General features: G+C 37.9%; 4 protein-coding genes and 1 long non-coding RNA gene across 10 annotated transcripts; 3 read left to right on the top strand and 2 right to left on the bottom strand.

Annotated features, from left to right (window-relative positions):
• The first annotated feature begins 929 nt into the window (after window positions 1–929).
• LOC103933488 lies at window positions 930–5,216 on the top strand. Of its 3 annotated transcripts, XM_009343183.3 has the most exons (6): window positions 932–1,305; window positions 2,192–2,474; window positions 2,598–2,650; window positions 2,756–4,025; window positions 4,170–4,316; window positions 4,436–4,593. In XM_009343183.3, exons 3-6 carry the CDS (start codon window positions 2,600–2,602, stop codon window positions 4,456–4,458), a joined length of 1,491 nt encoding a protein of 496 aa, XP_009341458.2. In that variant the 5' UTR covers window positions 932–1,305; window positions 2,192–2,474; window positions 2,598–2,599; the 3' UTR covers window positions 4,459–4,593. The 3 variants fall into 3 exon arrangements, with proteins under 3 accessions (XP_048434077.1, XP_009341458.2, XP_018499572.2); XM_048578120.1 differs by having other exon boundaries at window positions 930–1,305; window positions 2,192–2,650; window positions 4,170–4,323; window positions 4,442–5,216; XM_018644056.2 differs by having other exon boundaries at window positions 933–1,305; window positions 2,192–2,650.
• Window positions 5,217–5,599: 383 nt separating this feature from the next.
• LOC103944482 (universal stress protein PHOS32-like) lies at window positions 5,600–6,574 on the bottom strand. The gene is made up of 2 exons (XM_009354942.3): window positions 5,878–6,574; window positions 5,600–5,799 (listed from the first exon to the last, which is right to left on the bottom strand). The coding sequence occupies exons 1-2, from the start codon at window positions 6,557–6,559 to the stop codon at window positions 5,789–5,791; spliced, it is 693 nt and encodes a 230-aa protein (XP_009353217.2). The 5' UTR covers window positions 6,560–6,574; the 3' UTR covers window positions 5,600–5,788.
• Window positions 6,575–9,628: 3,054 nt separating this feature from the next.
• On the top strand, window positions 9,629–12,539 carry LOC103933486 (G-type lectin S-receptor-like serine/threonine-protein kinase At2g19130). The gene has a single exon (XM_048578119.1). It carries the CDS (start codon window positions 9,814–9,816, stop codon window positions 12,319–12,321), a length of 2,508 nt encoding a protein of 835 aa, XP_048434076.1. The 5' UTR covers window positions 9,629–9,813; the 3' UTR covers window positions 12,322–12,539.
• Window positions 12,540–13,184: 645 nt separating this feature from the next.
• Window positions 13,185–15,141, top strand: LOC103944480. Of its 4 annotated transcripts, none has more exons than XR_007255815.1 (5): window positions 13,185–13,587; window positions 14,093–14,193; window positions 14,280–14,451; window positions 14,519–14,620; window positions 14,814–15,141. It is a non-coding gene; the product is annotated as an uncharacterized LOC103944480 (long non-coding RNA). The 4 variants fall into 4 exon arrangements; XR_007255814.1 differs by having other exon boundaries at window positions 14,749–15,141; XR_666840.2 differs by having other exon boundaries at window positions 14,280–14,620.
• A 3,480-nt stretch (window positions 15,142–18,621) lies between these two features.
• Window positions 18,622–20,244, bottom strand: LOC103933492. Its single transcript, XM_009343185.3, has 2 exons — window positions 19,738–20,244; window positions 18,622–19,632 (listed from the first exon to the last, which is right to left on the bottom strand). Exons 1-2 carry the CDS (start codon window positions 20,008–20,010, stop codon window positions 19,057–19,059), a joined length of 849 nt encoding a protein of 282 aa, XP_009341460.1. The 5' UTR covers window positions 20,011–20,244; the 3' UTR covers window positions 18,622–19,056.
• Between the last annotated feature and the right edge of the window lie 6,091 nt (window positions 20,245–26,335).

Raw genomic sequence — 26,335 nt, 5'->3', positions numbered from 1 at the left:
TAAATGATAATATAATTTAGGAGATTGATTAGAATACTTATATGTGTTTAATATAATCATTTGGTCGTCAGATATATGCATGGTGATATATGTAACTAATAAAATCATCATATGACCATCGAGATAGTAGTTGCATTAAACATGTAAGTATTGTTGCAAAATCCCTAACTTGGATGATATTCAACGTTGCTTTAACGTGTTTTTTATCAATAAAATTATTTGGACATACAAACTGACAAACTTTTGACATATATTTAACTGGACCACCAATATTAAAGAATGTATGAGCGCAGGTATGCTAGTTAGTGTATCTAAATAATATCACATTTTTTTTAGACCTAACCTAAATATAACTAAATTGACTAGAATAATGTGCTCTTCTTAAACACCAATACCCTTCTCAGTAATTAAAATAAATTTAATATATTTTTTTCCCACCCTACCCCGCCCACACCAGGTCTCGAACCTGGGACCTAGAACTACCCCAACCTGGGACATAAAATGTCACTTGCATAAAATAAATGAAATAAAAATACACATTTTTATTCAATGAAAAATAAGAGATTTGAAATTAAAATCGAAAATACAAGCCACTCAGTACTACAATCAGTTGATATTCCTCTTCACTTGGAAGTGAGAGATCTTAAGTTAAATCTCATGAATGGCGAATTCGATACCAAATTAGGTTACCATTGTGTGGCTCAACCGAACTTTCACTCCCCTTAATATAAAAATATCGATGTACTCACAAAAATTAAAAAATTAAAAAAATAAAAAATAAAAACCAAAGAAGAAAAAAGAAAAGCACCAAAGAAGAAAAAAGAAGGGTAAAATAAAGAGTGGCTTGGCGACCAAGGACCCTCCTCGCATATCGGTGCGTGTGTGGACGCAAATTCTCCCCCATTTATTTGACAAACGGCAAGCACAAATTCTTGGCAAAATCCTCGAACTTAACCAACACAAGCAAAAAATCAACAGAATCTAATCCAATCTCCTCTCCAATTCCGTGTCCTTCTTTTGTTTCTTCATTTTTCTCAGCTCGTAGTTTCCCTTAATTTTTGTGAGCCGTTGCTTTTTTGGGGCGTATAAAATCGGAGCCAGGACGAGCTTTAGGGTTGGCATTTAGCTCTCGCGCCGTTTATTCGAAACCATGGATTAATAATACATCCAAACCAATAAATCCAAAAAATAAAAAAAAGTAAATAAAAATTGCAACTTTGTGGCTCTGCTACAGACGAAGAAGCAGAAAGGCAAGGTCTTTCTCCGTTTCACCGCTGCCTTCCATTACAATCTGGCAACGGGGAGGTCAGATCTCTGCTTCTGAAATTTGTAATCTTTGCGTTTCTTTTGTGGGTTTCTTATTTTTTGATGTAAAAACGTCTTCTTGTTGTTTATTTTTGACTTCTGGGTTGTTTCCTCTAATGGGTTGTGTTTGATTGCCTTTCACAGAATCTTGATGTTTTTTAATCTTTCTGGAAATATATTTGCTCACCATCCCATTGATTACCTCTAGGTGAATTGGATTTAATCTATTTATTGCACAATTCTCAAAATTTAATTAATTTAACGGTAATTAATACGATGGCACCATCATTTTAAGGCGGTGAGCCAAAATACACTCAATTAATGATATGATAATGTTTGTCTACTGCAAAGTATAACATAAACAATGAAAGTTGAGTTAAACATGATTAGAACATTATGGTTTTTGGGTTGATTTGCTGCCTCGGATTGGATTGGCTAATTCGCTAGATTTTAAGGCACGTTGAAGGAAAAAATTAAAGAAATTTTGGTCCAAGATAGAATATGGATTACTTACAAAAGAAACTTATCGCTTCAAATCCTAGCAAAGTGGTTGTCATCAACACCTTAGACTAAACAGAAAAAAATTATCCATTCACTTCTACCTTGATTGTTTCTTACTTTAACATACCTTGGATCTTATGAGTTATTCCTGTCTAATCCAATCCTATGCACCAAACGAGCCTATAATGTGTGCATACGAGGAAATGGTGGGAGGTCATGAATTCAAGCAGGAAGCACGGGATTTCAGTCTATTTTTTGGCATGGATTCGTAGAAAGTTGTATTTTGCCTGTCCCTCGATTGGAATTACTGTATTATATATAGTATGTTTTGCGTTACTGCGTGGGGTGCTAAGTCTTAGTATTTTGTTTTTCCTTCTTTTATCAGGCCAGCATTTCGGCGCATGTTCTGGTTGGGGTTCTTCTCCATTTGACAGATATTTTCTTTCAGTCTGGCCGCTACTGCAAAATCAATTCCCTCTCGCACCTCTAAAAAGGTGTGGGGTAATAATGAGAGAGTGATTTTGCTTTGTGTTTTAAGGAGATCGAGATCATCACACATCTGGAGATTGTGCCGTGTTTCAGTGGGTTTGTACGCTTGATTATGGCTAATGACATTCGTGGCTGCCCTTTCGGAAGTTTGATGGTAGTTTTTCTGTGTACTTAGCAAGGTCAGTTTGTTCATACAGGTTTCCAGACAGTAATGAGCACAATAGTTTCTCGTTGATAGTTTCTGGCGTAGTCAAAGGTAGTTCGCGTGTTGATGTAGCTCACTAGCTCTTATATTTTTCCAGCAATGGTTAGGTTTTCATGTTTCCAAGCTAACGTCCATTGCCCCAAACCTAAGGTAAGCTGAACAATCATCATATCAGGTCGTTGGCACTTCTGATTTATTCTGATTGGTTTTATAGTCCATTCCTTATTTTGATTCTGAGTCTTCTTTTTCAAACAGAAAAGTATTCAACCTTCTGTTGATATAATGCATAAAACATTGCAAACTTCTTCTCGAAATCAAGTTTTGAAGGATTCGCCTGGAAAATCAAGCGTAAACCCATCACAGTCTAAAGGAGTTTCTCAAGTTAACAGCAGTTGGAAGCATGTGTCTTCCCTTGAGGCTGATTGGAAAGCAGGTGATATGGAAAGCAGCTATATCAATGAAAGTAGCAGCAAGGTTACTCAGGCAGCACGGCCCATAAAATGTAGGTCTCTAGGAAGTGAATTATACCTTGAGGGGAGGGCTTCTGCTGACAATGATGCTGGGGACGGGACTGATCAAGGAGTTTCTTCTGACGGTTCTCTTCATCGGAATGGATTGGTGGTACCCGAGGGAAGTAGGGACCGAGGAGACAGCCCACCTCAACCATCTAAGACAACTCCTGCTTCTGACCTTGGTCAAGTAAGTTCTGAAATTGTCAATAATGAATCAATTTTTTCGATTGGAGAACCATTACAATCAGAAAAGGACGGCCATGAAAACTGTGATACTCCAACATCTGGAGAGTTTGCTGATGACTCTGCTGACCTCACACCTCGTACTGCAAAAGGGCTTGTTAAATCTTGTTCTCTTGCAAACATTAGTGCTTCTACTCTGGCTACTGAAGAGAGTTCTCTTGTTAATCGTTTAGCAGTGCATTCAAGATCTTCCGAGGACATGCATGTCCTAGGGATGAGGGGGAAAGGGAATTCAGTACATGAGACTGAAATGCAGGTAAAGCAAGAACAAGAAAGAGATGATATTGTAAGTAAAGCTGAGAACGATAATATTGAAAACTCCATCGATGATGGCTATGATTCCTGTAACTACTCTAGTTTTGCAAAGGACTGGATAATGCCACCTGCAGATGAGATAAGGGCAGAGAAAAACCTCCAAGGAGAATCCTCAGTTCAAAGTTGGGATGAATTGCCAAACAAGGATTTTAAATATAAGCGTATCGAGGAGTGGGTTAATAATCTTCAGCATAGCAGCAGTCTGGTGGAAGAAACGAATGAATTGTCCCAATCTAATGATCAGGTGAAGAGAGAGTCCAATGATTCAAACAGTTTGACTGCTGCGAAGGTGGATGGTAAGGTCACTCCTGGCATGGAAGCTGCTAAGCGATATATATCTTCTCTGAGTGCAGCTGCCACCACAGCTCAGCTTGCAAATCATGGATTGGTAGTGATCCCATTCCTTAGTGCTTTTGTAAATCTCAGGGTGCTCAATTTATCAGGAAATTCCATAGGTTTGCCTATCTAACTCATCTGTTCCATTTTATTCGAATATTTTATTACTTACGGTATGCTTCTGCGTTATGGTGTTTGTGATGATTCGTTGCATTAATTGATTCTGCATTCTAATTAGCGTTCCATTTGCAAACTTGCTGCAGTAAGGATAACTGCTGGAGCTCTTCCTCGAGGACTCCATATGTTGAATCTTTCAAAAAACGGTATTTCTACTATCGAAGGTTTGCGTGAACTCACAAGACTTCGTGTACTGGACCTGAGCTATAACAGGATTTTGAGAATCGGACATGGTAGTTTGCATATATCGAATTACGTATTAATATATTTGCTGGCTTTCTTGTTGATTACTCATGAATAATTCCTGTCCTAACATATTTTTTTTTTCCATTTTTTCTAAATTATTTTGAAGGCCTAGCTCTTGTTCGTCTCTAAAGGAATTGTACTTGGCTGGAAACAAAATCAGTGAGGTGGAGGGTCTTCATCGCCTCCTAAAACTGACTGTTCTGGATCTGCGCTTCAACAAAATCTCAACGGCAAAATGTCTTGGTCAACTGGCGGCTAACTACAATTCCTTACAAGCCATCAGCCTGGAAGGAAACCCAGCTCAGAAGAATGTCGGCGATGACCAATTGAAGAAATACCTGCAAGGACTTCTTCCCCACATGGTTTACTACAACCGGCAGCAAATCAAGTCCAGCACTCTCAAGGACGCTGCAGATCGGTCAGTACGCTTAGGCATTAGCAACCATCAGTTTGATCGCAGCCTTAGACCCGATCACAAGGCTCCAAGGAAGGCTAGTCACGGTGTATCTTCTAAAAAGCCATCGACTTCATCAACTCACGGTCATGCAAGTCAATCTGTAGCGTCACTGAAAAAGTCTCGGGGCAGGCACAGCCACCTCCCTCCGAGTGGAACAAAAGTAACAGCGACGAGTCGGCAGCACTACTTCGACTTGGGCAGCAGAATTATGAACCTCAAGCAGGATCTCTCGATGCGCAGGAGTCGGAGTGAGGGAACTATGGCAGCCATGTGAAATTTATTTCAAGCTTTGTATCGGATCATATACATTACTTGAGTTTCGGTGTGTGGATTTCTACATTTGCATTTTGTGTAACTTCTGAAATTCTGTATTTTTTGTGTGCTTACCGAACACCCTATTAGTGAATGGTTGAATTATCTTTTGCAAGCATTGATGTCTTGTTTGTAGCTCAAGTGGTTAACCGAGTTACCTCGTAGTCCTTCTATACGTCTAGTCCTGTGTTTGCATGTATGCTTGTATACCCTAAGAGGCGAAGCCCTGGTCTGCCTCTAAAGTCGGCAACATTTGCCTACACCCGAAGTTCTATGTTTGATTTCTTTGTTTCCCGAGTAGAAAAATAAAAAACCAAAATGGTCTCAAAGGCGAGATAACTTCTCACTTTGGTACCTGAGATTTAAAATTAATAGAACGGTGGACAAACTCATGAATTACTTTTATTGATTTCAAATCTCAAGGACCACAACGAGAAACTTCCACAATCTACATGATCATTTTGACTAAAATGCGTAAAAGATAATTACCAATTACTAGGGTAAAGCTATAAAATAAAAAAATGCATTGCAATTATACAAACTGAGACAAACAGTCAAATTCACCACCACAATTTTTAGAGTCTGACAATGAGAGAACGCAAGGTCAAAACACTTGCAGAACAAATACGAAATTACAAGAGTAGCCATAAATCCATTTCAATTTGCTATGTAAACCCCGCAACCTTCAATTTATTCGACTTCTGCAACAGAACAAGAGAAAAAGGGGTCAATTTACGATTATTTAGTGTAATTTACAGTTCAGGGCAAAAGGAATTTACCATGAGCGTCATTGTTATCGGAGGAGGAACCGTCGTTGAATTCCTCCGGGTCCTCTTCCGGCACCGGGTGGAGCTCCACCGGGCCATCGGGTTCACCGCCAGCGCCCGACCTGTCCGAGTCATCAGGATACCTCACAACCACAACGGGACAGACACAGTGTTGCACGCAGTAATCAGTGACGCTGCCGAGCCTGCCGACCTTTGCGGCACGCTTGGTGGCGCCGAAGCCGCGGCTGCCCATGATGACGACGCTGAGCCAGAGCCTCTCGACTTCCAAGCAGAGCCGCTCCTTCATATCGTGGTCCTTCACTATGTGGATTTTAAACGGAAATTGCGCCTCCACTAACGGCTGCGCCAGGTCCGCTGCCTTGGTGGTGGTGAAGGCGTCGAAGTCGTCCTCCAATTTCTGCTGCGACTCGGATGAGGAGGAGACGGCGTCGTTGGGGTCGACGGAGCCCCAGTCGGCGCCGTAGAGGACGCTGGTGGGTCGCACGTGGAGGAGGACGACAGAGTCCCCGGGTCGAAGGTAGTTCTGGACGGCCCATCGGACGGCAAAGGCGCTCTCCTCGCTTAAATCGACGGCGATCGCGACCTTCCGGTGGGTTCCATCAGGTGTTGGGGTGATCGTGTTGGTTAGCCGCGGGGAGGATGGTTGGATGTGTACCGGCGGTGGCTGGTTCATTGTTTCGAAGTTACGATCGAGTACTTTGCGTACTTGGGACTTCGGTGGGAGTTTGATGGGTTCTCAACTATAATACTGTTACGGAGGAGGTTCTATTTGAAGTATTGATAAATCAATCATCCACATATATATATAGGGTTAGGAGAGATTTTACCGTATAACTGTTGTATTATCTTTTTTATTTATTTTCTCGTCGCATGAATTATTTAGACGGTAAAACATAAAACATTAGGTACACAAATTTTATAGTCTCTCGTATATTTCTGTTTAATGATGTTTGTTGTTTTCGTTTAATTTATTCACTCAGATAAACGACGCGAAATCAGTATAGAATTGTGTAGGCTTTTAAAAGCTCGCTGGAACCAAATTGTGAAGAGGAGGTCATTTTTGGCTGAGAGTGTGAGTCATGTGTTTGAACGGCCTTTACCATTCTATCTTATTCATATCACACTATCAATTACAAATAGAAGCTGGAGATAGCTGGAAAGGCTCTCATGTCCAAGTCGAGGGAACCCTACTCACTGATCATTCTTGGATGACACAGCACCATTATGTTTGAGAGCATTCTCTAGAAGAAGGTTTTATGTACAGACATCCACATAAAATAACATACACAACAGAGTGAGGTTGAAATACTGTGACTTACGAATTAGGAGTGCCCATGACTTAATTGTAAAATTGCATAGTCACAAGGCATCACTTTTTTTATTCAATCTCAAACCAAGTCTCGTAAAGAAACCAAACTAAACCAAGGTTCATAAAAATAAAAAGAACCAAGTTTGGTGCTCCCGTCATCATGTAACGCATACTCCTCGCTCCACAAATTCTTCTTTTCCATCTTTGTCAAAACTCTATAAATTGAGACCATGAATATGTGTTGACTTCGAGTGCAAGAACAAATGCTCAAGTTTCTCAGTCCCTATTGTGCTTAAAGTCTGCTGTTGCTGCGATGACCTAGTTTCGTTTTGGTCCAAAGCCTGAACCATTGATCAAACGTCCCTTGCCGGTAATAATATTTTTAAAGAAAAACTAATAAAAATGACTAGAAAATTTTGAGTTTTAACGAAAATGACAAAATAAAGGGTAAAGTGGATAGTACCAAGATTGACTTTTTAGTGTAAAAATATAATTTTTTATTAAAGTAAACAGTACCAAAAAATTTTGTTAAAATTTCCTATTTTTAAACTGTAAGTAAACCAAATAAGACCATTTTAGTTCGGTTCGGTTTTACCAACAGCAGGGAATTGTTGGCGGCGCAGAGCGACTCGGTCCATACTCCGTAGTTGCCCCTTGGACTTGTGGGATGATTGAGCCCTCTTATGCCGCTGGGGCTCACTGCACTTACGGGCAGTTCGGCTCCCTTTTGAGGTTCTCATTGGGCCATGGTGTCGTCTTTCCTCGTTGATCTTCTTTGACCGACCCAACTAAGATTTCAATGAGAGGTGGGCTCGAAAAATTGAAGATTGAAAAAATTGTGCCGAATATCGAACCGAAGTCGAAAATCCAAATCGGTTGAAAGCCGAACTAAACCAAAAATGATTGGTTAGGTTTTAGTTTTGGTGGTTCAAAAACCGAACCCAGTGAGATACAAATCAATATATTTTTTATTTATGTTGGATATTCATTTTTTAAAGTTTAATTTCAAGTCAACTATTAGTCTAATTTCAATCCCAAGCTAGGTAAAAACTTAACTTTAAGCCCAATTATGTTGATAGTCTTATTCCCTAGATAACATTTCTTCATTTTCTCTCCAATTTCTAAGTAAAAAAGAAAAAGATTTTTTTTTTTTTTGAAAAATTTCAAAACTAAACGGAAAACCAATACGCCAAAAAAAAAAAATTTGCAAAACTGAACCAAATAATAATTTCGGTTTTATTTTTGGCTTTGAGAAGAAACTAAACCGAATGAAATCAAGCCCACCCTTAGTTTGTATAACAATAGTAACTTTATTCTTAAAATGGTACCTCAACCTCTGAGATATAATAATTGATCAAAAACAGTCCACTTGGTATTAATCCTGTGTTAAAAAACAACCAATTGTCACGTCATAAAATAATAGTTAACTTGATAGTTAGACAGACCGAGACGCTAATAATATAAACATCTTATAACTTTAAGGATTGTTCTTGTTAATTTTGAAGGACATGAACCAAACTTTTGCTGAATTCTAATCACAAAGGTCCAAAGTGTAATAAACCCTAATTTCTATTATAGTGCAGAAAAAGCCTAGACCAGGTCAAGATGGATACCTGCAACCAAATCATACGCAATGCTTATGACCCTTTCATTATTAAGCCTTTAATATTTCGTACATTCCTCTGAAGTATAAGTAGTAAGGTAGGTTTGAACATTTATCAAATTACCATAAACAACAAACTGAACGGCTGAGATTGCTTCCGTGTGAACCCAGTGATGTGATGATCCTGCTGAACCGCCAGCGTCAAAGTTACAAAGATGTTTAATTTGAATGGAAAAATAGTTGCCCTGGAAGAAGGGTTACAACAACAGAAATTAGCATTGAAACAAAAATTAATCAAAGGGGTTTGTGTTGCCTTTTCAACACGTCAGAACAATGAAAGGAAAATCTTGCAGTCGGGTCCAATTTCTCAACTTTGTTCTCTTCCGTAGGTTATTTGGTGGAAATGGTCTTCACCGATGAATTGTTGTTGGTGGTGTATAAAGTTTGTTCAAATGTGACGCAGTACAAAGCGATAAAAGAGTTACTAACGTACTTCCTTGTAGAATAAAGTCTGAAATCCATCAGAAAATTGAGAGAAATTCCAAAGGGTTGTATTGATTAATTTTTGAATGATTACAATGTTTAATACAAATGACTTGTATAAAAAGATTACAACCGCTTCAAAAACTCAATCAACTCTAAACGACATTAATTAAACATTAATCGGACGGAATAAATTCTCACTTACACAATCAATCATATTTCGTCACGACAATTCATTCTTTCGGAACCGAAAAAACTCACATAGTAATATAGTTGATGTTGTCCAATTCTACTGTTTGGTTGGCTGACCTCATGACAAAAATTTACTTTCAAACCGGCAATGGATTCTCAGTTGGATTTTTGGAAAGGAGAAGAAAAAAGCTCACCTTTGAATTTTAGCCGCTCATGGATGTGATCTTTACTTTGACCCTGTACGTCGCTGCCCAAGTTTACCCTCCACCCAATGACCAAAACTATATGGCCCAAATCTCTCTCTCTCTAAACTTTGTCTGCAAATTTGCTTTGAGCAGCCATGGATACCAAAACCAAGAAAAGATTGGTGCTTTCAGTTGTTTTCTTCTGCTTCCTCAGAACCCATGTCTCCCTTGCAGCCGACTCCATCACCGCCAACCAATCTCTCTCCGGTGATCAAACCATTGTCTCCGCCGGTGGTGTTTTCGAGCTCGGTTTCTTCGCACCAGGTAATTCTTCAAACTTCTACATAGGCATATGGTACACCAAACAACTAGTATCCGAGAGGACCATAGTTTGGGTGGCAAACAGAGAAAAACCTGTTTCCGACAGATTTTCTTCGGTTTTAAGGATTTCAGATGGTAATTTAGTTCTCTTTAACGAGTCCAAAACCCCCGTTTGGTCAACGAATTTAACCTCCTCCTCCGCCGCCACTGCACTTCTTTCGGATACCGGAAACCTGGTCTTGAGAGAGGGGTCTAGTAATAGTACGTCAGAGCCGTTATGGCAAAGCTTTGATCATCCGGCTCATACATGGCTGCCAGGAGCTAGAATTGGGTTTAACGCTGTTACCAAACAAGCCCAAATTCTTACTTCATGGAAGAGTTCGGAGGATCCTGCACCGGGTCTTTTCTCGCTCGAGTTAGACCCGAACGGGAGCGATGCGTATTTCTTACGGTGGAATAGGTCTAGGCAGTATTGGAGTAGTGGACCATGGGATGCAAAATCAAAGCTTTTCAGCTTGGTTCCGGAAATGAGGCTCAATTATATATACAACTTCAACTTTGTTACGAACGCAAACGAGAGTTACTTCACCTATTCTCTTTATGATCCAAAGATAATTTCTCGATTCGTGATGGATACTTCGGGGCAGATTCAACAGCTGACATGGTTGGAGCCTTCCAGGCAATGGAATATGTTTTGGTCTCAACCAAGACAACGATGCCAAGTTTATGATTTGTGTGGCGCCTTCGGAACTTGCAATCAGGTAAGCGCGCTCTCCTGTAATTGCTTGAACGGTTTTGAGCCAAAGGCGAAGAGAGACTGGAATTTGCAGGACTACTCTGGTGGGTGTAAGAGAAAAACCGATCTGCATTGTGAAAATGCTACTAGTGTGAACAGGAAGCCAGACCGGTTTCTTGAACTTCCTAGCATGTCATTGCCTGAAAATGAACAATCTGTGGAGGTTGGGAATATTGCGGAATGTGAATCGTTCTGCCTTAGAAACTGCTCTTGCACTGCTTATTCTTATAACACAAGTGGATGTTCGATTTGGGAAGGAGAGCTCTTGAATTTGCAACAACTAACATCAAGTGACGACCAGGGAACAACTTTATACCTCAGACTTGCAGCTTCTGAGTTTAAGAATTCTAAAAGTAACAAGGGATTGATTGTTGGTGTTGTGGCAGGCTCAGCTGCCGGCTTAGCAGTCCTTTTAGGCCTTATTGTGTTTGTAATCTTGGGACAGAGAAAGCGAGGGACTGGAATGGGAAAAGCAGTAGAGGGTTCGTTGATGGCATTCGGGTACAGAGAAATGCAAGATGCAACGAAGAACTTCTCTGAAAAATTGGGGGGAGGAGGTTTTGGTTCTGTTTTCAAAGGGACATTGCCTGATTCGTCTGTCATAGCAGTGAAGAAGCTCGAAAGTGTTAGCCAAGGGGAGAAGCAATTCAGAACAGAAGTGAGCACAATTGGGACAATCCAACATGTCAACCTTGTCCGCCTTCGCGGGTTCTGCTCTGAAGGTGCTAAAAGGATGTTGGTTTATGATTACATGCCGAATGGGTCTTTAGACTCTCACCTTTTCAACGATCAGCATCCGAATGTCTTGAGTTGGAAAACAAGGTACCAAATTGCACTTGGGACAGCAAGAGGGTTGGCTTATCTTCACGAGAAATGCAGAGATTGCATCATACATTGTGACATAAAGCCGGAAAACATTCTCTTGGACGCTGAACTTTGCCCCAAAGTGGCAGACTTTGGCCTTGCAAAGCTTGTTGGAAGAGAGTTCAGCAGGGTCTTGACTACCATGAGAGGCACAAGAGGCTATCTTGCACCGGAGTGGATTTCGGGTGTGGCGATCACAGTGAAAGCGGATGTGTACAGCTACGGAATGATGCTGTTTGAATTCGTGTCGGGGAGAAGAAACTCTGAGCAATCTGAAGATGGGAAAGTTAGGTTCTTCCCAACTTATGCTGCTAGCAAGATTAGTACTCCAGAAAGCGATGTGCTGAGCCTATTAGACCCGAGGCTCGATGGCATTGTGGATGTAGAAGAGCTCACAAGGGTTTGTAGAGTTGCTTGCTGGTGTGTCCAGGATGATGAGGCCCGGAGGCCGTCTATGGGGCTGGTGGTACAAATCCTCGAGGCGGTTTCCAATGTCAACTTGCCGCCAATTCCGAGAGCTCTTCAACTGTTAGGAGACGACCAGGAGCAGATAATCTTCTTCACTGAGTCATCCTCGAGCCAGAGTTCACGCCCACGGAGCAATAACACATCAACGGCTTCCTCTCAAACCAAGAGCTCCCCATCTTCAACCATCTCCAAGAGATCTGAAGAGCATCAGTGAGCATTTTGATGTGCCTTTTCTATCTGGTCATTGAGTTTGATCCTCAAGTAATTGTCTCTATGTGTTAGTGTGTGTGTGTATCTCTATGTGTTAGTGTGTGTGTGTGTGTGTATAGATGGCTTCTGATGAGGTATGTTGTAATATTATTCAAATATCCCAATAAGCAATGGTTCATATCATAATGCATAAGTGATAGACCGTTAGTTTTGAAAACTTTATTTTTTTTTTCTCGAACTTGAAAATTTTACTTGAATCATAGAATGGTACGTGGTACCTTTGTCAATCCATCCTCAAGGAAGGACGTTAAGTGGCACTGTGATACATTCATATTGGGCATTTTCCTTAACCTAAACAGAAGGTGAAGGGTATTTTGGCCATCTTACCCAAACCTCCCGCCCAAATTTTTATCGTCGTCAGTTGGGCCCCACCATTTTCTTGACATAAATAAACATCTTGAATGCTGAGACGAAGATTGAAACCTTAATCACACTAATTAGCTCCAAATGATTCCCAAATCACCCCCAAATTCCCAAATTTCACAACCCTAAACTGCAAAGTCCCCCTAACCCTCCTATTCCTTCCAAATACAAGGTTGTAAATGCAAGGTTGTGAGATGATACTGTTGACTGCCCAATATATAGCCAACAATTGCCTTCGGCGTCCTATGACTGCCAACATTTCACAAGGCCTTTGCTGAAATAGAGAATCGGAAAATTGAAAGTAACGGTTATGAAGCAAATGGTTGAAGACCAAAGGACGCCGGCGAGTTCCTGATAGGCTCACAAATGGCAGTGGAAGCTCCAAATACTTGCTTGTTACAGAATGCAATTAGCATCCGAGCTTGGTCAGCTTACAATGGGGTGTCCACTTGCAGAGGTTGAAAGATTTATCCACTGCGCTGCCCCTGTTATTGCTTCTTCATATGTGCATAAAAAATGTGTTTGGAACTAGTACGAGAAACCAGGGAACGACGGATTGGAGGTCCAGGCAGATGATTCATAAAACTTCAATGGTTCAATGCCATCTTGTGCCCATTTTGTTCCTTACTTTCCCGCTGTTCAATTGTTTCGACCCCATAACCATGGTTCCAAGACATTATATTTCACACATTCTTCAAAAGCAGCAGAGTTGAACCATCTTCAGGCAAGGACAGAGAAACATGACGGAAGTGGCCTGTCCAGTCTAGAATGTTCACCAGATTTTGAGCTCATATTTGAATTTTTTTGAATCTGAGACGCCATGTTAGCGAAAGCCCTTGTGCATTAAGTATGTTCTTACTACTCTTACGATAAGATATCATCGTTCTATCCATCTTGTACTAGCAAAGTTTGTGTAGACAGTAATAAAATTGGATTGGATGTTAACAATGCTCATTTACTTCTCTAGCTGTTCAGTTTCTGTACGCACATTATCAAGTTATTGAACTGAGACTGAGAGATAGAAACTCAAAGATATAGAAATGAACCTTTAAAATATAAAAATAATGATATGGTAGGGTTGTTTCATGTTTGAAACAACAATGGAAGGAAAAAAGTAAGTTGATTAGGCTGTGAGAAATTGCCCTATATCCTATACACAGGTTACATATAAGAATCTCGGCATGCGCTCAAAGAACTCAAAAAGTGTTCATAACAACTATGTTGGTTCCTAATTGAGTTTCATGCTTTGGTCTTCTGTATGTTCTTCACTTCTCTTATTTGCTTGTTTATCCTTTTGTTTCTGACATACAATGTCACTGGTTTAATAGCTAGATATTCCTGTTTGATTGCAGAATTCTGGAGCTAACCGACGTTGAAACTTCTATCAACACATGTTTGGTGATCCATCAAAGCTAGATTGTCTGAGTTTGCACGATTTACATCCTGAGTCTTGGTGAGAATCAGTTTTTCTACTCAATTTTCTTTATATGTAACTAATTTTTAGCATAGTGAAGAAAGTTGGGCTAATTTGGCTTTCAGGTTTTCAGTGGCCTAGTACCCTATGTATCGAATTCCAGAAGGGAACTTGCGCGCAACATTCTTAACTTACCATTCACTTGGACATTTTGTACGGAGACCTATTTCAGTAGATCTTGCCAATAAGTACACAAGTCACCGCCCTGTGTTAGGGTTGCAAACCCACAATGCACATGTAAGAAATCAATACTCTGTCTTTCATGCTCTAGATTTTAGTCAGTATCACTCTTTCTATGTAACAGTTAGTCACTGAAAGGGTTGGAAGCCATTAAAAGACATCAACTATTAATACTGACGAGCATAAAACCACGCTCCGTGACAGTTTGCAAGTGTCTGGAAACACTGTAAGTCCTAGTAGTATGAGGCTTAGAATTTAAAAAGTTGAACTTTTCATGCATAGACTCTTCGCTCACTCTTGATACTTGTTGATAAATTCCCGCTTAGAAACTTGTTCTGGATATCCTTCTTGTAGGGTGAATGCTGGTTTGATCCCAAAACGCCTTTCTGACATTCTTCAAATGAATCTACTTCTAACAGTGCAGAAATTCTCAAAGAAAGGCTCAGAACATTGGAGGTTGATGCATTAAGTTTTGCAAGAGTTTGCGTTTGCAAGGATCAAGTCATGGTCTCCAACAGGCAGCCGGATTACGAGGTCTTCATTTCTCGAAGAACACATCATAAATAGTTACATACAACTAATACCATCTCTTTCCGGTTTTGTGAATTTGAGTTTGCCTGCGTAGTGAACTGATTTTGTGATCTGAGTTGGCCTACATAGCGAAAATTGGAAAGGGAAGAAGAATTGTAAATGGATAAGGATCTGTAAAGGGTAAAAGGAGAAGGAAATGTACTCTTCTGTTCTTCTGTTCTTCTGTTCTGTGTCTTAGTTTTTAGATAACAAATTGAAATTGATTTAGTGATGTTCCTTTTTCATCTTTGTTCTAGAATTCCATGAAAAGTGTGTACATGTCACAGGAGGAGAGAATCCCTTCGTGTCTCTGCCTCTTATCACGTAACTTGGTGATTCTTTGATAAAACAATTAGACAAAAGGAGATATGAAACCGAAGATAACTAAGAATCTCTTGGCCTGAGAGGGTTCATCCCGTAGCTTGCTATTGATGCAAAAGCCTTTAACTAAATCTCAAGGAACATGTGAAACTCCAAGGCTGCAAAACAAAGAGTTGGGTGCCTTTTTGCATCCATTATTGTTATTGTGCCCCTTTTTATGGTTTGTACTTACATCCAGTCGTCTCTTATGACTTGTATTGGTGTTAAGAAACTGCCACACGGCAGAGTTGCAGTGCCTGCCTCAATGCTCATTAAGTTTGAGAATGACTTGAATGTTATTTGTATATTGCCACATTGACATTTTGTGCTAATAATAAACGGATAATGTTGTTTTTCTCTACATATACTTAACAAGAATTTATCATTTTCAGTCTTAACAAAATTGTACCTACAGGACAATTAAACAACTTTGATCAAAGACCAAAGCCACATGCACTTAATTTTTTTTTTTTTTTTGGGGTTGGTGGGGGGGGGGGTGTGGGATGGGGTGTGTTGTTTGGCCAATAGATCTCTGATGGCTAAATCAGTTTCTATGAAAAGAGAGAGTTTAGCACTTAATTGTATAGCACAAGCTTACCAAAAAAATGGTATATAATGAGGTATTCATAGGAACTAGGGCCAACTATGGAGTGAGGGATCTCGCATCATATGTCGCCATCTAATTGACCAAAGTGTATCATCTTTTGAATGAAGCAGGAAATAATTTCAAAAACATTATCTTAGAATTATCTCGTAGAATACTTGATTGAATTTAACTGTGCTTCTTTGAATAGAGGAATTAAGTATTTGCCGACGAAAACTTGAAGTAATAATTAGTTATTAATTTTATTTTTAATCTCGTCTTATCTCTTTGCCGTGAACATATGAGCTTGGAGAAAAGTGTAGTCCATGGCTCAGGTCTTCTTGTAGTTGAATTGAGCACGGAATGGATGTGAGCCTCACTAATTTAATAAAGATTATTCTCGTCAATTGTGAATAAACATTCATGTGTCAGCTCCAACATTTTTCAAAATTATTTTTTGTTCCACACTTTTATTATTAATACGAAACATTATTATAACAATATACTCGTACTATAGAAATTCTTCTCCATTAATAGTTGAATGCAAAAACAAGAATATGTGTGATTTTTCGGGGTTTTATTAAGTGAGTGACCTAACACTTATCTTTTTCTCTAGCTTTTGCAATAAATATCTAGATAAAAGCAGAGCACGCTGTCCCTTTCTTTCTGATCTTCCTTTTACAGTTGAAGGACATAAAAACCTTAAATAAATCCCTGCCTAGCCACTTGATCTTTTATTAATCAAAGTAGAGAAAAAGAGCTTGAAAAAAAAAAAGAGTAGAGAAAAAGAGCAAAAGACAACTTTTTTATTTTGATTTGATTTAATTAAGGATGTATTTTTGTTCAGCACTTTCAAATCTTGGTAATATTTATCAGCTTATTTATTACAATTAGATGAGTTTAAATGTTAAGATTTATATTAATCTATTACACAAATCTTGAAATATAAACTCATCTTATGATAATAAATAAGGTGGTTAACATTATAATCACTTGAGAAAGACGAGCAAAAATATTCCCTTTAATTAAAGAAATAGGGGGAAGGAAAAAAACTTCAAAGCTCAAACATTGTAAAGCACAGTCATGGGTCAGTGAACCATATATGAATCTATGATACCTTGCACTCTAACTTCTTGTCAAAAAATCTATTTATATCCCATATTGTATATAATTATGTGTATTATCTTATCAAATAGTTTGTTTGCTAAGAGAAACAAGCACATATAAGTATATAACTGATGACACTTAAGAATCTCTCATTCTTTACCATTGATAAGTTACATAATTTGGTTATATCATAAACCAAATCAATACTTCTCTCATGCTTTGTTTGGAAAATATTAAAAAGACTACATTTGTGTGTCACATTTGAGAATCACATGATGTGTAATGTGTACATATAATAACAGTTAATAAAATTATTTTATCGAATGTATAATTCATCGCATGCATTACTTTTCACATCGCTTATAATAAAAATGTGATCTCCCATTTTATTTTAACATTACAACTTCACAGGAAACGAATACTTCAACTACCTACAATCCTCGTGGCTAACACCCATTTAATATACTGAGATTAATATTATGACAGGCGCAGTAATTTTTTGACAAAAGAAGTTTCCAAATCAAATCAAACCATCTTTATGAATTTTGGGAGGGTAGTAAAGAATTGTATGCCTCTCTAGATCTTTAATGATATTTAAATTTTTACGAAGAATATTTTAATGTATCAGAAATACGTTTCAGATATTAAGTTTCATAATATAAGTGGTTAAATACTTTAAAAAAGAAATTTACAATCATTTATACTATGACATTTTGTATACTAAATTACGTTCCTGACACACTATACAATTTTTCAATTTTGAGATCTTTCGATATTGGCATGAGATCAATTGCGTGGTTTAAATCGAGGAGGCCATTTTGCCCTATTTAGGTACATTCATATGCCCAAAGCACCAACCAAAATGGACAAGCACAGATAGTGCATTGATAGCTAAGTTGATCCTTCATGGGAGAGATGCTTTGGAACCTCCTCGATAAATAATGCTGAGAAATTAGAAAAAGAAAAGTATCTTTAATAAATATATAAGAATGTGCAATGTGCGCATCAGCATCAGTTGCAGTTTATGTACACGTTTTTATAAGATTTTACTGCTCAAATCCACCACATTGTGGTATATGGTGTGCCAAATAGTATAAGCATCGAGTGTTTCTCAAATTTGTCTAAACAATGACCTCATATTGACACCATAAAGAGGTTGAAAGCACATTGATGAATAGAGATATCACGTGATGAATGAGACACTTGTATGTAGCGAGTAAGGGACACAAAGTACATGAGCGGAGTAAAAACAAAGCATGGGAAATCATTTGATTGCATATTGGATATAGATTCATATCTTTAGATAAATATCCGGTTACAATCGAGATTTTAATCATATTTTTTCACAATTAAATACACATACCCACTTCTAATTTTCTTTAAGGGTTTCGCAAAAGTGTGAAACCCTGTTTATTTTGATCACATTTGACCCCATACTGAGCTCACTTAATGTGAGAGAATTACTCTAGGCAGACATTATATAGAAATTTATCTCAATTTACAAGGTTATGCACAAGTTTTTATTAACGTTTTAACTTCTCAAATCAACATTGTGAAGATATGGTGTGCCAAATCTCATAAGTATTGGATTTTTCTCAAATTTGCCTAAACAACAATTAGGAGTGATTTTGCCTTGTCACCGATAAATCACATGATGAGTGAGACACTTTTATATTGTGATTAGGGAGTACCCGCCCACAAGAGAGCGAAAGCAAAGCAAGAGATGCTCATCGGTTGGGTTCTAAATATAAAAATTGTAGCCTAAGAGGTATCCCTGGTTACAATCAAGATTTTCTTCACAATCAAACACAAATACGAAAAACCACTTGCAATTTTGTGTGGCATGGCTATAGAACTTAAACCACATAAAAGTCACAGGTCACAAGAAAAAAAAAAACAAAACAGAGGAGAAGTAAATGTAAATACAGATTGTTCTGTTTTTCTCCTCATGTACCATAAGGCACCTACACAATTAAAACCCTGATGTCCTTTCCAACCAGAAGCTGCATCAAACACGAAACAGATAATTTTCACGTCGAAATTTACTGCCTTCTCTCCCCCTGCTGGTGGTGGTGGTGGAGGTGGTTTTTCCTCTCAATCAACCCTTCCATTATTACCCTCTTGTTATTGTCCCTGCACTCCGCATCCGACCACCTCCTCACATTTTCCGGCGATATTTTACATGAACTCCGCCACGGAAAAAAGTAGAGCCAGATCGACGAGACAAGGATTGCAATCGCCTTGCCCCAAAACACCGTCACTGCAAGGCTGATGAGAAGAAAATATGTTCCGGAGTTGAAGCCGGAGCACACCACTTCCGTATTCTTTGGTTTCGCCGCGGGGTTTTGAGGATTCCGGAGGCTTTGTTTCGTCGGGTCCGAGAAAGTTTTGGACAACCTTTTGGATTCCGAAACCGAACTCGAAGAAGATAATGCGGACGATGATGAACTGGAAGAACGAGAATGTAATGACATTTCAGAAATTGGTTTTGTTTCTTCAAATTTCTTCACCGACTCATCGCCTCCCAAATTCAGAGACGCCTCGCTTCTGAGCGAAAAACACCGCTTTGATCCGAACGAGTCCTGCCGGCAAACTTTCCGATCACGAGCTTTCTTCGCCTGCAAAATACAGAAAAACATTGTTAAAAAAAAAAAAAAAAAAAAAAAAAAAAAAAAACCCTGAATCTATAATCCATCAAAGATTAAGGATTTCAGAACACTGACCAAGATAGTTTCGAACACCACGGCTTTCACCGCCTTCGAAAAAGTTCGGCTCGGACGAGGAGGCATTTTCGAGTTCTCAGAATCCGCCGGAGAAGAAAACCCTCTGTCCAGAGACATGGTTTTCGTCACCAGAGCCGCCTTCTTGTCCTCCTTGTTTTCGACAGTCCGAACTTGTCTCCTCCGGACAGCTTTGGTCTCGAACACCATGTCCACGTCCACCGGTCGGAAACAGTGCAAAAACTTGGGTTTTGACTTCGAGACGTTTTTCTTCATTGCCTGTTAACAACAACAAAAAGAAACGCCTAAACGGGCTTGTTTAAGATGGGATAATTATTGGGGTTTGAAGGTTACATATATCGGAGGAGGTAAATGGGTTAAGGTTTTGGTCAAAACGAGGAAAGAGCACGAAGAGAAAGAGAGACTCTGTTTTCTTTTGGGAGTTTTGGGTGTTGGAGGCCGGCATTGGTGTCTTGTTCAATTACTAGACAAAGAGTGATCGGTTGGAACTTTGCGACTTTTGGGAGATATATACGAGGGGGTTCTCTCTCTTAACAAGAGTGTACCATATGGAATTTATTTATTGAATCTTGGTAAAAGCCATCCAAAAAAATTAAAAGCTTTTGTCACATAGATGATTTATATGTTATGTTATCCAAGATTTTGTTTTTAAATTAGTTAGTTTTGATTCTTCGCTGGAGACTCATATTTTAATATAAAAACTATAATATTTGACCCAAGACATGGAGAAATTTTTATTATGACTAGAACAACACGTGTTTTTATATAAGTGGTGAAAAATTTTATTTTTTAAGTTATTAACTTTTTAGCATACATATCCCACCATTTGTATAACGACATGTGATGTACCACCTCGTGTGCCGGTCACACTTAAAAATCTCTCCAAGACATGCGCTTGTGGTTAATTTAGTGTTTCGTGCAATTAAAACACACAATTTTACTAACCTTGATTAAGGGCATTTGGCTCCATGGATAAGTTGATCGGGCGATTTAGTTTTCGTGTTCTTGTTGCACAGAGGGGAGGACCATTCTATTGGTTTTCAGACTACTACAGTGTTGATAGCCAAGTGGCCCAAGCCTTAGGAATTGCTTTCCAATATTGGCACAAGGAATCCTCATGTATACAAGATCCGAACCTCTTAACCTATTACCATTTAATAATTTCCAATTGAGTCATCACATTATAATCGTCTTTTAACTAATCACGTAGTTAACTATTGTGAGAGAAAGCCTTGTATGTACATTCGCTTTAGAACCTTTTTCTGCACGGGAGACAAGTTTAGGGTTACAAGTTATGTTGAACTCTTAGGCCGAATCGGATTAATGGTCTCCATGTAATAAGGTACCAGGAAGATAGGCTTCATGGTAAAAAAAAATTAGGATTAAAACCCTCGTGGAGAAGACTGTTAACAAATTTAATCTAAAACTTAAACTTTCCGTCAAATATCAGTTAGATGCAAGCATAAAAAAATTTAGGTTCATGTACTCAAGCATCGGGTCTGCATGAGCGGGTGCAAGGCCATCTACTTGACTTTATAACCTAATCATGTACTGTCACACTCTCATCAAAGATGTTGCCTCTCCAATCTCCATATAGGTTCTTCTTTGAGAAGTATTTTGCAGTCAACCAACGGCTATAGTCAGCTTCATATTTCTTGAACTTCTCTATGTGGTTCGTGCTACGGAGGTCATCAAAATATGAAGAAATAATACCAGGCTTCTTCTCCTCCACATCGAGATCTCCACTGTTGACTCCTGTTCCAACCTGTGAATTTGGAGGAGAGTGAGAGATGGGTTGAGTGGCGGAGACGGCAAGCTCACGGCCATTCCCACAATTTTGATGCTGCTGCTAACATAGATTTGACGAAGCTACAATTACAAAGAGGGGATAGATGAACAAGAGAATAAGGTAAACAGAAAAAAGGGTGGTGATGGACTTTTTTTTTCCCTGCATCTAACAAAGATTTAAAGGAAATTCCACTTTCGGATTAAATTTGCAACTGGTCTTTGCTACGAGGATTTGAATCTTAATTTTTTTACCACACGGACTATCTTCTGAGTACCTTATCACCACGAGTACCATTAATCCAATTTGGCCAAACTCTTATTTGTTTTTGGGAGGGGGAGGGGGAGGGGGAGGGGGAGGGGATTATGGGTTATCAATTTGTAATGAGTTGGTTGGTGTGGTTGAGACTTATGGTTTGAGTGTTTGAGATAGTGGCAGGCCGTCCATTTGATTGTCTTTTAGCATAATTGATGAATATGCGATTAAGAACTGAGTATTTCTTTTTCCTGCTCTAATTATATTGTTGCAGAATATAGATATTGATTTTGACATTGCATGACTCATTTTACTTACTTTAAAATGTTGTGCTTTGAACAAAATAGCAAAACAAAAACATATGCGAGTTGGCTTTATAACATGTCGATACAAAGGAAGCTAGCAAGAGTAAATTACTATAGTCTACAGTCCATAGTACATGCCAATATTATCATTTTTATGTCTCTAAATTGGTACAGGTACTTCTACGAATCTATATATTGAGAATTAACAAGTAAATGGGAAGAAATTGGCCATAACGCATGAATCTAATGTCTTTCATGTCTTGTACATCATGGTAATTTTTTCTTAGTACACATGAGGTAGAAGATTAGTACTTTTACCAGTGTGGTGAGTACATCAATAAGTTAAAGACAAGGGACAAAAAAAAAATGAAAAAAAAGAAGAGGGGATTCAAACTCGAGAGCAAGAAGACATCCACACTGTTATAGTCAACTGGGTTAACTCATGTTTGCGTTATCTTTCTTTCTCGTGAAAGCCTAAGGTGGTTTTTGACTTACCAGTTAGTAAGTTAATACGGCACTAGCTACTTGTTTAGATATATTTGACAATATTTTTCATAATCTAAACCAACCCATTTTAAGGTCATAACTAGAAGGTCATCTTACAAACTCTCACTAAAATCGAGAGACGTTTAGTTCTAAATGGGAGTTGAGAAATAGACGAACGTAATGTTGTTGATAAACCTTGAAATGTTCACAATAATGATTAAAGGGCTAAGGATTTCCACTTTGGATGAATTTCTACATAATGATTTATGAATAAGAACCTAAAAATGAACGGTTCAAATCAATGAGATTACTTTGTGGAGCAGGCCGAAAAGAATGGTTAAGTTTGTATTAAGTTACTAACTAGTTAGCACTTGAGCGCTTCTTTCCATTAATTAGTAACTAGTTAACTAAGCAAATTTGGGGATAGAGATTAATGGCCCAACAAATTGAGGAAAGAAGCAAGAAATGACCCTTGGGCCAAGAAACTCAAAGCCCTAATCGTCATCTGGATCTTGTAGCCTGGAACCATATAAGCATTTTCTAGTCCAACCCACCTGACTAGAAAATTAGGTTAGGACATTATGGATAAAAAAAGACTGGCTCAATACTAAATTCCAGCAGTATTGACTGGTCTTCATACGAATTAGAAAGTTGGAGTCAAGTTCCTCACAATTAAACGCGCAAGGTATCACTTTGTTTAAACAAATTAATTAGTAAGTTTAATTGAATATACATGCATGCATTAAGCTTGGTGTAGCTTGGATTACTGAAGTCGTTTTTTTTAACGAAGTAATGGAGTCAAGTCTGATCATCTGCAGAATTATTTCTTTCTGGGAAAAAAATAATTTAAAGCTTGACTGTGACTTAGTCCGATAACACTAAATAAAAACAATCAAGCGCGTACTTAGGGTTGACCTTGATCTAGTGTTGAAATACCCAAAGGATTTCCTTACCATTCCAAATTAAGTTCCAGCAAATAAAACAAATAGTTTGGTTAGATGCGGGATAGAACAAGAGGAGAAGTTTCTGCCTCCCAGGTCAATCTTACATGAACTAGATCATACACAGTCACAAGCATTCTTGATTAGGACCGATTTGGATGGAGAGTGCTTTCAAATCTAATGATTTAAAAGGGTAACTTGTTTGCTTAATCCATATTAATATATGCTAGGGTTTGAATAAGAAGGAATATGGATGAAACAACTGGATTTCAAACTATTCACATAGCTAGTTATTTAGATTTTTTTTTTGTCTAACGGTAGATTTTGTAAGATTAGATGTTAGATTAGCCATCGACGGAGTTTGAATCCACGCCGTCATGCAAGGGCTCAACACCTTTCCACCACTGTGGTAAATGGTCACTTGCATTTAGATTCACTAATTCCAAATGTACACCATCTAGTTATAATAAATACATTCAATCTAATATCTTTTTTTAATTTTTTGGAAAATTTAATTAACCTTATTGTCAAATCCAAATACTTGTTCTCAAATATCCTAAGGGAGCCTTGCACAATACATAGATAATTACATAATTCATAGTGGTTAATGAAATTATGTTTTAAGAAAATTATTTTATATCACCATGTTAATTAGTTAGCTAGCCACTTTGATTATGAGGGCTATCATAAATATAGGAAGATTCTATGGTAACTTATTAAAAAAAAAAAAAAAAAGTATCAGTAGTATTTAAGATACACTATGATAATTCAGCATTACACTCTAGGTTATACAATTATGATAAGGTTCAAGTTAATGACAAAGGATGGCGCAATTATTACTATAACAAGGTTGGTGGTTATATTGTGGACGTTCTATTACATTGTCAAGGTAGTTAGATTTTTGTACTTCAACATGATTGAATTACAAATTTAACATTTATTAATATACCAATGACGTACTATTAGAATATAGACGTATGATTGCTAGGGAACATAATGAACTTATACAACATCGTAACTATGTTACAATATGACGTTAACATACACCGTAATCATTCAAATTTACACTCCAAGGTTACATAATTTTTTTAATGTTATATTAATTACACCAAATGACAGTAATATTACTATACCAAGGTTGCCTTTTACGATGTGGACGTTAGATTACATTGTTAAGGTAGTATACTTGGACGTTATTGATTACAATTTAACATTCAAATTAAATGGTACTGATATTTTATTTTTTAGGGTAGTGCTATTTACACACTATTTTTACCTCTCATACACCCCTCTCAAATTCCGGCAATCGGATCAAATGATTTAAAGAAGATCAATGGATGAAAATTAACAAAAGTGTGTGAGAGGTAAAAAATATGTGAATAGCAGTACCCATTTTTTTTATTAAGGTATTGTAGACGGACCCTAAATACATATATACGTATACATACATGAGTAATGTCTTGTTTTATAGATGTTTTAGAGGTAGCCCGTGTAATACGATTATGATATGGTTATAATTAATACACAAAATGAAGTTGTTACTACTACAACAAGGTCAGTGACTATGTTGTGAATGTCATTTTACACTGAAGGAGATTATTATACTTAAATATGATTACATGCATTACACTACCCAAAGTTCAAATTAAATGACATGTATAACTTTTTTTAGAAATTTTTATTAAAAATGGCACAATAGACTAACCCCATGTTCACACATTTTATGTCCTTGCATCCAAGGAAGCTACCAAGTTGGTGTAAATAAATATGTGAACAGAATAGCAAAACAAGTTGTGTTTAATTAGCTTTAGGTGTAATATTCCACGTACATATGACGTAGTGACGTTTGAGGAAGAAGTGGGAAGGGGACATAGTGAGAATACGTGAAAACATGAAACGCATATAAAGAGAAAATAATTCGGAGCACATGAGCAGCTTGACTTTGACTTCAAAGTCAACAACCTTTCATCGTACATGGAATTACAAGGTAGACACGACGCATGAAATATGCTTTACCTTTTTATGTGCATGGATTTTCTTCTTTTTTAGTGTGGACAACATGCATGGAATTCAAGCCTGATGATGACCGCTATCCGCACTGTGGGCCTCTGTGTACTGCATAGAAAATGGGTTAGCGAGACGACGGTACATACGCGCACAAACGTAATCAGTGACGGATTCATGATTTTAAATTTAGAGGTCTCAATAATAAAGGTCAGAAAATTTATAGACAAAAATAGCATTAAAAAGTTAAGTATAATACATTTCATTCAAAAATCATACGCAAAACAACATTACAAACTATAAAATCCTAATTCAAACGTCCACGACAAGGTTTCATAGTCTGAAAATATTTCATGATAGCTTCATTACCAATACATGAAAAAACATCTTTCTCAATGTAAACAACTAAGCTGTCACTCAACCATTGATCTCCCATTTTGTTGCAAAGTTGACCCTTAATGATATTCATAGCGGAAAATGTCATCTCCACTGAAGCGGTTGCAATCGGTAAAACCAAAGATGTTTGATGCAACCCTTTCTCCACAAAACATATACCAATTAACCAATAAACAAAAATTTCATCTAAATTCCAATGATAAAACGAGTATACAAATATAAAACATATCAACAATCATATTAATAATAGACTAAAAATCTCCATCAATATCTAATATAATTTAGGGTAAATTACATAAAACTACCTCAACTATTGAGTCATTAATAGTTTCATACATCGTCTTTAAAAAGTTGCAATGTCATACCTTATCTTCGAATTTGTTGCAATGTCATACCTTTTGTCAGTT

This window comes from the organism of the source record quoted next, unplaced genomic scaffold (assembly GCF_019419815.1).
Source record: "Pyrus x bretschneideri cultivar Hongxiangsu unplaced genomic scaffold, Pyrus_bretschneideri_v1 Contig12, whole genome shotgun sequence".
Classification (NCBI taxonomy): domain Eukaryota; kingdom Viridiplantae; phylum Streptophyta; class Magnoliopsida; order Rosales; family Rosaceae; genus Pyrus; species Pyrus x bretschneideri.
The sequence above is the reverse complement of the archived record's forward strand: the minus strand, read 5'-3'. Positions and strand labels throughout refer to the sequence as shown.